Source organism: Pelobates fuscus, chromosome 4, assembly GCF_036172605.1.
Source record: "Pelobates fuscus isolate aPelFus1 chromosome 4, aPelFus1.pri, whole genome shotgun sequence".
In the NCBI taxonomy this organism is placed as follows: Eukaryota; Metazoa; Chordata; class Amphibia; order Anura; family Pelobatidae; genus Pelobates; species Pelobates fuscus.
The window spans coordinates 386,025,042-386,036,187 of NC_086320.1; the positions used below are offsets into that span (position 1 = coordinate 386,025,042).

The 11,146-nt window shown below is 41.0% G+C and overlaps 1 protein-coding gene across 2 annotated transcripts in view; it reads left to right on the top strand.

The window, feature by feature from the left end:
• The window catches only part of LOC134609256 (uncharacterized), a 33,553-nt gene extending 23,956 nt beyond the window's left edge, over positions 1-9,597 (top strand). The window contains exons 2-3 of one of the 2 annotated variants that reach the window (XM_063452896.1): positions 1,801-1,944; positions 5,126-9,597. In XM_063452896.1, coding sequence (XP_063308966.1) covers positions 1,863-1,944; positions 5,126-8,814 — 3,771 coding nt within the window. In that variant the 5' untranslated portion in view covers positions 1,801-1,862 and the 3' untranslated portion in view covers positions 8,815-9,597. Of the gene's footprint in view, positions 1-1,749; positions 1,945-5,125 lie in introns of those variants that run through there. The other variant, XM_063452897.1, reaches the window with a different exon arrangement.
• The last annotated feature ends 1,549 nt before the right edge of the window (positions 9,598-11,146 follow it).

The following is an 11,146-nucleotide window of genomic DNA, read 5'->3' on the forward strand; positions in this document are numbered from 1 at the left end:
GGCCACAGCATTTATTATCACAACTAAATTACTGCATAACACATCCATAACTTTATTTATTAAATCTCTTCTTTTCTGTAACCAAAACATTAGACATAAATAAGCATAAATTAACATATATACATATATAACTCCACCCATAGTGTTATACAGTGACCCAACCGTCCTTGCCAATAAATCCTGGAGTGGTTCCTAATCACCACTCCCTCTCACCTCCCCCCTCGTCATAAAAATCCTTCCAATGCCTGCCATCAGCCGACCTTATCCACGCTCGATGGGCACGAGACCTCAGGCAACCTAAAGTTAAACCTTTAGAGCAGGGGAGGTTTGAGACCTTAAAAAACTTGTTCATCTCATTCCATCTACTTAAACGTAACCTCAAACTCAATTGGCAAGGACATACCCCCGGCTAGCTGCGACACAATATAGTATAGGGTGGGCGGGAGGGAAGCTGTTTGCTGGCCCGAATCCCAAGTGGCACTGAGGTAAGACCTCCCCCACACTGTCTTACACAGAACATAATCACACCCACAGACTCTTCCCAACCAATCCCATGCATCTATCCCCACACTCCTACATGTGCCCTTGTCCGCTTAGCTGCGCTATCTCCCCAGGGCCTAATCCAGGCAGAATATAATGGGTGTTTAGTTACGTTATATGATCATATATTGCATAAGACTGCCAAAACGTCAATGTACCCCATCTTTGGCAGGTCCTACACTCACAGTCTAATGTCTGCTCTTATGAGATTAACCCACTTACTTGGGAAAAAATTCCATCTGAGGCTCTCTGCAGTACAAGGCTAAATAATATGCCTGGATAAGACTATGCATACTCGCCTTTATCACTAATACCTGAATGGATGAAGGACATTTCCTTTCCTATTATTTAATATTCAGGAATATAGGCGTCTATGTATAAAGGTTACCATATTGGAACGGGGATATACACTTATTTTAATAATTGATCAGGAATATTAGCTTTACACTTAGTGTACTCGAACAGTTTCATACTTAAGCATTTTGTTCGATCTCTACTCCTGATGTATTCATATAGTGATGTTTATCCTTATGTATATAGATTTATTACTATTAGGGCTATTTTACTTTACTCATCAAGTTAAAGATTAAAGCCCTTAATTCGGTGCGGACATGCGCACTCCCCTTGTGGGTCTTAATTTTACATTCCCCGTTTTTACACAGAGCTGGGTACATCACAAAGATACCTATACAATACACAGAGCTGGACACAATACAGATATACCTATACAATACACAGAGCTGGGTACAATACAGAGATACCTATACAATACACAGAGCTGGGTACAATACAGAGATACCTATACAATACACAGAGCTGGACACAATACAAAGATACCTATACAATACACAGAGCTGGATACAATACAGAGATACCTATACAATACACAAAGCTGGGTACAATACAAAGATACCTATACAATACACAGAGCTGGATACAATACAGAGATACCTATACAATACACAGAGCTGGGTACAATACAGAGATACCTATACAATACACAGAGCTGGGCACAATACAGAGATACCTATACATTACATGTACTGACATCTTGCAGGAACAGTGATGGGCAACAGACATTCATGACATTTTGCTGAAATATGTAATAAAAATGAAATATATATAAAATAAATGTGGTTTTACAGACATAGGGGCAGGTTTGGATTACAGTAACAGGGAGTCTAGAACTCCACCACCTTAAACGTCACCAGTAGCCACTGTGTTGTATTGTAAATCTTGTCTGTCTTCTGTGCTTTATAGGAGGTGCCATCATTCAGGGAAGAATTAGACAGAGGGGATAGTTTGTTGGAACCACCGACACGATGGCCATTGAGATTCCATCACTGGGACGTCCATTCTCCCTCGGAATGCTGTATGATTGCCGTGCTGATACACTTATCCCAGGTATTTATCACCCATTTCACCATTTTGTTATGCCATAACCATCAATTGAAATGTGTTGTTTAAAGGGACACTATAGTCAACCAGACCACTTCCCTCAGGTTTTAACACTTCAGATGCAAACATAGCAGTTTCAGAGAAGACATTGGGTTTAGGAATGGGTTAGCACATGGTGTGTACAGAACTGCATTCCCGTAATAATGGGGGTGGGGGGCAGACAGCAATACAAAGTGTATTTACTAAGATTACAATTTATAAAAACATTTTTAGTGCCCTCTTGTGTTAGTGTCCTGGATCATTCCCTGAAACCACCTGTGACCTCATTCTGCAAACAGATATTTCGGAGGGTGACTAGGCTCTGTAGGATCAATGAAACCTTTAACCAATTATTTAACATCCATTGTAGTCATTATACACATGACTAAACAATGCGGAAGGGAAACAGGAGAAGGGACAGAATAAATGATAGAGTTTCCTGCAGAGTGGTAGTTGCCTCGTTATAGAGCGGTGACCTTAGGATAGGTTGGGCTCGGGGAGATCACAAAAGAGGAAAGATAATTAAAACTTTACTTTTAATGTAAATAGTTAAAAGGGGGGTATACAAACAAATTTTAGTTAAAATAACTGTTGTAAGAAATCCTCAAGTGATACAGTTACGCTGCCTGTTAACAGAGTGAAATGCCACTGTGGGAACAACAGCTACAAATTAGTAGTGTCAATAACGTACCAGTACCCGGGCTCAAGGAAAAATAGCCGAGTCCCAGGGAGCTGCACTGAAGCTGTTAACAAAGCGGGAATGAGTCTAAAGACTGATATCTAACGGACTAGTCCCACTGCACGGAGTGTTACATTCTGTAGGACTGGGACAATGTATCCCCTGTAGTTCACAGACTAATTACTTTGTTATCCGCTCAGCCTACCTTTACATTTATCCCCCCTCTCTCTCTCGGCAAGAAACTTTACTGTTCCGAGGAGAACCGTGGGGACAACCGTAGTTACTGAGCTCACAGGCACCGTGTGAACCGCTCAGCCAACCTGTATATTATTTTTCTCCTTTCTCTCTCGGCAAGAATTTTATTGCTCCGAGGAGAATTTTGGGGAAAACCGGAGCTATATCGCTCTAACGTATATTTCAGAAACTACTATTTTTACAAGTAATCCTGTGTAACTACCACTGTCTCACTCCGTTAGAATCACTGACAACCTAGGAGACTCAAAGGGTATCTGCAGCCAGGTTCCACTTATTGATGTATGCATTACTCTGATAGAGGTGATTCACTTTCTCTCTCTCGGCAAGAACCTTATGTACCGAGGAGAAATAAACCTTTCATCATAGTGGTCCTGCATATAGCCGCTTACCCTGCCCAGTCACACAGTACTATTACTGTATCACTCGGCAAACCTCTCACGGTATTGAGGAGATCTAGAGTTGTGATTTCGGGTCAGGCACCTTTAGTGCACCACTTGTTTAAACACTCTCGTGTGCTCGGCCATCATAGATTGCACGCAGCCCTTTTGCATAGTGTGTGGGTACCCCTTACAATAGTAGCCCTTGCCTCTATTGGAGTGCCCCAGCTAGCGGTTTCTATCATTCAAGAAACCTTTTGTATATATATATAGTCCTATATCTATATATATATTTTCAACCACCCAGGTGCTTTCGCATCAGACATATTTCTGTCTCTCCCTCCCCCCTCTCTTTTGTACATAGTTCAGTTTTTGTGTTACTTAATAAAGTTATTATTATTCTTTTTCGACTGTTGCTTTGATATTGATGTATGTATGCATACACGTGTGGACAGACTGTGTTCTTTTCTTTCAATTCCTTCACCATTTAGGGTTAACCCCTGGTCTGTCCTATAGGACCCACTGCCCTTTGGCCATTTCTCTTCCATACTGTTAACAAAGCTGATAACAATATTTAACGGAACTGCAGTGTCTGGACTCCAAAACAAGCTTGAGAGTGCCAGTATACTGCAGAAAATAGCATCTCAGAAATGATGACAGGGTCCTGTGTTAAAGACCGTGAGAAATAGCATCTAGAGTTATGTGCAGGCGGGAGTACCTGCAGTATGGTAACTGGGAGGTGCAGACTGCAAATATATTGCCTGGTAGATTCTGCAGGAACTGGCTTAATAACCAACAAGCTATGGGTAGAGAGGGGTTAACTACAAAAATACTGGAAATCCTAGTGTTATGCTATGTGCAGGCGGGAGTACCTGCAGTATGGTAACTAGGAGGTGCAGACTGCAAAGATATTGCCTGGTAGATTCTGCAGGAACTGGCTTAATAACCAACAAGCTATGGGTAGAGAGGGGTTAACTACATAAACACTAGGAATCCTCCTATGCTTGTGGTCCCTAAGAACTTGTGCCTTAGAGGGCACCCCCTTAGCCAAACGCCTACAATCTCCTATGGAAATACAAATAGACAATTTCCCACCAATACTGCTACAATGAAAGAAGTGTGCTGGAAATGCCTAGACTTTGTAGGCTGCTTCAAGTGCTGCTGGGTAACGGCCGAGCCGATGCCGATAGAAAGCTCTAATTGGTATGGTAAGTAAAGAGGTCACTCTTAGTGCAGTGACAGGTCCCTCTTAGTAAAGTGACTGGTGGATAGCGCCAGTGATGTTTCCCCTGACGCGCGTTTCACCTCACAGGTTCATCAGAGGGGACCCTTAGGGCACTATAGTGTCAGGAAAACCGCTTTGTTAAGATAACATTCACTTTGAAAATGAAAATCACTTACAACTTCTTTGATGGCTGGAAGACACTGGGTTTAGGAATGGGTTAGCACATGGTGGGTACAGCACACCGTATTGAAGGGGGTGGGGGTCAGACAGCAATATAAAGTGTATTTACTAAGATTAAAATTTATAAAAACATTTTCAGTGCCCTCTTGTGTTAGTGTCCTGGATCATTCCCTGAAACCACCTGTGACCTCATTCTGCAAACAGATATTTCGGAGGGTGACTAGGCTCTCTAGGATCAATGAAACCTTTAACCAATTATTTAACATCCATTGTAGTCATTATACACATGAGTACATGGGCTAAAATTAACCCTGGATAACATGTTGAGGTTTATAGAAATTATTAATAATAATAAACCTATTTATGTTTTATGTATTTCTCTAGACGGTTGTATAGATAATGATGTAGATTAATAGGTTTTGTTTTTTTAAGGTGTCACTTTGTGGAACCGAGATGCACTCAGAACGAACGTGGAGTCAAAATCTCAAGAAAATACATCATTTGAGCTGTTAGCATCAGATACAATTTCTGATAAAGCCTCAGCATTGAAGATCTCAGCATCATTGAAAGCCAGTTTCCTCAGTGGCCTGGTACAGGTTGGTGGATCTGCTACTTACCTGAATGATACAAAGACATCAAGTCAACAAGCCAGAGTCACTCTCAAATACTCTAGAACCACCAGGTTCGAACAGCTGACGATGAACCATTTAGGGTTCCACAATATGACCTATCCTGAAGTGTTTGATAAAGGAACCGCCACCCACGTGGTTACTGGCATTTTATACGGAGCTAAGGCTTTCTTTATATTCGACCGTGAAGTGTCCACATCAGAAAACATTCAGGATATACAAGGAAATCTCCAGGTGATGATTAAAAAAATACCCCTAATTTCAATTGAAGGAAAGGGAGATCTGACATTGACTGACAAAGAAAAAGAGAGTGTGGATCGATTCAACTGTAAATTTCATGGGGATTTTGCTCTTGACAGAAATCCTGTGAATTATGAGGATGCCATTAATATTTACGTCAGCCTGCCAAAGCTGCTCGGAGACAATGGGGAGAAAGCCGTGCCAGTGAAAGTCTGGCTGTATCCTCTAAGTGAACTGGACAACAGAGCCGCCAAGTTAGTTCGAGAGATTAGTGAGAATCTGGTTTTTAAATCAGAAAGTATCATCCAGCAAATGGCAGAAGTGAACATGCAATGCAATGATCTGATGAAACATCGAGCTGCCGAGATCTTCCCCGAAATCAAGAGTAAAATAAGTCAGTTTAGGGAAAACTGTGAGCAATTTACACTTGTGTTACAGAAGGAACTCTCACAAACCCTGCCCTCCATTCGAGGTGGAGGGATGGAGGAGGGGGCATTAGTGGACATTTTAACAGCAAAACAACAGTCGCCATTTGGGAAGTTCCATATTGAAGAATTCTTAAACAGAAAAAGGCAGGAGATGGATATCGTCCGTTCCTATTTGGACGTTTTGAAACCCATTAAAGTTCTACCATCTGAACCGGTACTAAATAAAGTTATAACAGATCCCAGAATTGATTTTATAGTTTGCTATAATTTAACTTCATTAAATGAAGAAGAATCCTATCTTTCTGATATGACTAACTGGCTGCAAACTAAGAAGATTGCAGAAGGTGAAATATATCAGCCAGACAAGGTCATACCATGGTTCAAGAACAGAGACCTCATTAAAAAGGCAAGAAAATATGTGAGGGCTTTTCAAGAGTTCACACAGACCAATGATCCCAGAGAGGACACTCAGTTCATTATTTCATGTACCAAAGACCCAGACAACTCTGGAGTGTCCATCTATCTATATGATGCTGGAGAGTTGGTGAGCAATAGGTTCTTGCCTCCAGCTAAACCTGCTCCTTCCAGTATTATCTGCACAACCCATAATGGGGCAAAGATTGCCTTAAAACCTTCAGACTTTGGGAAGGAGTTTATAATAGGGTACAAGATCGAGTACAGAATCTCAGAAGAAGAGAACTGGGATATTTATACAACAGAGAAAAATGATCAAGAAGTAAATGTAAGTGGATTACAACCAAATAAAACCTATCAGTTCAGATACTCTGCAATGTGTAAAGTAGGACTCAGTGTACCCAGTGATATTACAATAGGAAAGACCCTTCCAACAAGTCCTCCGGAGACCATACAATTTACTGCTGAACCAACATCTCTCCATTTGTGCTGGAAAGAACCCAGTGTTATTGGAGAAGGAGTCACAATAACGGAGTATAAAGTGGAAATCAAACAGCAGCTCCAACATGACAATAATACCTGGTTGGAAAAAAAGACAGGAGGGAAAAGAGAGCACTGGGTCATCAATGGGTTGAACCCGAAGACATCCTATAAAATCCGTGTTTTAGCCATCTGTGGAGATCATGGGGTCAGTGATCCAGGTGATGAGATTCTAACTTCAACTGCAGAAAAAGAATCCTCCGATATTAAGAATCGACTACTCAAGAACAGCAGTTATTTAACAGGAAAGAACCCCTCTGTCCATCAACTGAAGACAGATCTATCTTACTCTGCATATCGTGAATATAGCCTGGGGAAAAATGATTCCATAATCACAAATAAAGTGATATTATTGGTAGGAGCTACTGGAACGGGTAAAACCACCTTGATCAATGGAATGTCCAACTACATCCTTGGTGTGGATTGGAAGGATGACTTCAGATTTAAACTGGTCCATGAGGTTACGAATAAGTCTGAAGCTCACAGCCAAACCTCACTAGTTACTGCCTACAAGTTGAATTATGAAAGTGGCTATAAAATCCCTTATTCTCTCACCTTAATAGATACCCCAGGATTTGGTGACACCCGAGGAATAGCCCAAGACAAGAAGATCGTAGAAGCCATCCATGATTTTTTTACAAGTGACAATGGCATTAACCAAATCGATGCCGTGTGCTTTGTAGTTCAGGCTTCTCTGGCTCGACTGACCTACACCCAGAAATACATTTTTAACTCTGTATTTTCTATTTTTGGAAAAGATATCAAAGACAATATATTAATTCTCATCAACTTCTCTGATGGAGAGAGACCTCCGGTACTAGAAGCTATTAAAACAGCTGAGATTCCCTGCACTCTGGATTGTAATGACGATCCCGTTCACTTCAAATTTAATAATTCTGCTTTATTTGCCAACAACCAGTCAAGTAACATGAGTTTTAATGAGATGTTTTGGAAAATGGGTGCTGACAGCATGAATGCATTTTTTACATCACTGAACACGATAGAAACTAAAAGTCTAAAGCTGACTAAAGAAGTCCTAAAGGAACGGAAACAGCTGGAGATAACTCTACAGGCTCTGCAGCCAAAGATCAAGGCTGGACTTATCAAACTGGATGAAATTAGGAAAACTGAGGCAAGTCTGAAACAGAACAGGGAGCTAATGGAGGCAAATAAAAACTTTGAGTTTGAGGTCACTGTGACTGTTCCAGTACAGGAAACGATCCCACATGGTCAGTTCATAACCAACTGTCAGCAATGTCACTTCACATGTCATGATAACTGTGTATATGCTGATGACAAAGATAAAATTCACTGTTCAGCAATGACTAATGGATACTGTACAATCTGTCCAAAGAAATGTGTCTGGAATGTTCATTTCAATCAGAAATATAAGTGGAAATATGAAAATCAGAAAGAGAAAAAAACCTATGATGAAATAAAAAAAAATTATGAACAAGCTTTTGGGGAGGTGATGACTGTAGAGAGACTGTTCCAAGAACTTAATAAAGAATATGAAATTGTGAAGAAGGCAGTGCTGAGACTGATTGACAAATCCTCCAGAAGCCTCAAGCGTCTCCGTGAAATCGCCCTGATACCAAATCCACTGTCAACCACAGAATATATTCAACTGATGATCCAGTCTGAAGAACAAGAAGCTAAACCTGGGTTTAAAGAGAGGATCCAGTCACTAAGGGAGGTGCAAGAAATTGCTGAGATCATAGAGAAGATTGAGAAAAATGAAGCGTTGCTACCAGGACAGGAGGAATGTCCAGCTGCAAATCCTAAAACAATTGGAAAGGCGATAAAGAGTGCCGTGAAGGGTGCCAAGAATGTAGTGAGCTCATTTTTCACGTTCAATTATCCCCAGTAACTCCTTCCAGTCTGGTATCAGAAGGTGCAGGAGGTTTTTGGCTGCACTAAGTAAATGATACCAGGATAGGAATCCCATTAATATTCATGGTAACCTTTTATTACCTGTTCAGAGAATGAGGAACTGTATGAGATATTATATAAAATATGTTAATGTTCATTCCATTGGATGTGGAACATCTGACTCCGAATACATTGTGTCAGGAATTCTGCTAGTTAGATATCTGGGTGTGAACGCGGGACAAACCGGCCATATTGCATCCTGCTCTCCCAACACTTCACAAATCAGTCCAAACTTTCCTCAATAAAATCCCAAAACACAGATGCTGTACTTGGAGCGGCTAGAGAAATTCTACACATCACCCGGTGTCAGAATATCTGCTAAACAATGGTTACATTACCTACAGATTGATGACCTTTTATTTGTGAGGTAATTGTTTCATGTTCCTTGGATTAACTTTCTGTTTAAGCCCCAGCTCTGCAGACAGCCATAGCTCAATTATTGACTTTCCCTGATTTGTTTTACATGTATGTCCAGCCTCAGTCTGTGTCAGCTCCACGTGTACCGTGCAATACCTCGGCTCTGCTACCCTGACTACTCATACGGATCTCCCCCCGGTGCTGTTACTTGTATTCGGACAGATTCTCTATTAACGAACCTGCTTACAGTATCCGTCGTTTGCCACGTCCCCCTGTAATTCAGACTGTAAGTTTCATATCACAGGGATCCAGCACTCACTATCCGCCTTCTCATTAGATCAGACTGTATGTATCATATCACAGGGATCCAGCACTCACTATCCGCCTTCTCATTAGATCAGACTGTATGTATCATATCACAGTGATCCAGCACTCACTATCCGCCTTCTCATTAGATCAGACTGTATGTATCATATCACAGTGATCCAGCACTCACTATCCGCCTTCTCATTAGATCAGACTGTATGTATCATGTCACAGTGATCCAGCACTCACTATCCGCCTTCTCATTAGATCAGACTGTATGTATCATATCACAGTGATCCAGCACTCACTATCCGCCTTCTCATTAGATCAGACTGTATGTATCATGTCACAGTGATCCAGCACTCACTATCCGCCTTCTCATTAGATCAGACTGTATGTATCATATCACAGTGATCCAGCACTCACTATCCGCCTTCTCATTAGATCAGACTGTATGTTTCATATCACAGTGATCCAGCACTCACTATCCGCCTTCTCATTAGATCAGACTGTATGTATCGTATCACAGTGATCGAACACTCACTATCCGCCTTCTCATTAGATCAGACTGTATGTATCATGTCACAGTGGTCCATTTTAGCTTTAGATTTATCTCCTGAATTCCTAGTTATGCAGTACCAGTCCCACGTGGTCTCAGAGTCCTCCTAATAATGCTTTGAAACGCAAGCGAGTTCAGCAAAATCATCTTGGCTACTTCGTCCAGGCCTGCTAGTTTGTCTCTGCTATACCCTGTTTGTCCTGGTATCTTGCCTTCAAGATTGCCATCTGCTAAAACTTTGAATAAACATGTTTTTAGTCATGTACAAGTATACTAGTGAATAACCATGAGAATACATAGTATTAGGTTAATAAGTTACCTACATACATAAGTAAATAATAAGATGTTCGTGGAAGTGTATAAGTCTGAAGTGAATAGCAAACTTAAGATGTTTAGAATGAATGATCTTCATATAAGACAGCATACAAAGAGTTAAGTGTTAAACAGCGAGTCCAGCAACACCTTGTCTACGTCAGATAATATACTAACCAATGGAATTCTTTAGTTTTGCCCCACTGATTGGAAAAGCATTGAATGAAATGTCTGTAAAAACCCTGACTATTTGCATAATAAACTCTTTAATTGCACCAGAACTCTGCCTCTTCGTACTTGTAATTACCTCTCCCGTTAGCTGTCTGAACAGATTGACACAAATTGTTTCACTGTCCAGAAGGTGGTCTGCCTACCAAGGTATCAGGCAGGGCCGGATTACCATAGGGGCTGATAGAGCTGCAGCTCCAGGCCCAGGCCCATGGAATAAGCCCATTAAAAAAAAAAATAATAATAATTAAATTGCTTCCTGGTTTGTTTAGCTCAGTGAAGGTAAACTCAAGAGGCAGTAATTACCCAGAGCACCTGACTTGCAAAGGCTGCATCGGGAAGTCTATGATTGGACAGTCACAGAAAGTCTGGGCGGGGTGTAATATCTGGTTTGTGTTTCCTTAGTTGAATAAGCCATATATATATATTGTAACAAACCACCTCTTTTACCGGGAGGATTGTGTCACAGATCTAACGGTAACCACAGCCTTCTAGGGTAATCCAAGTC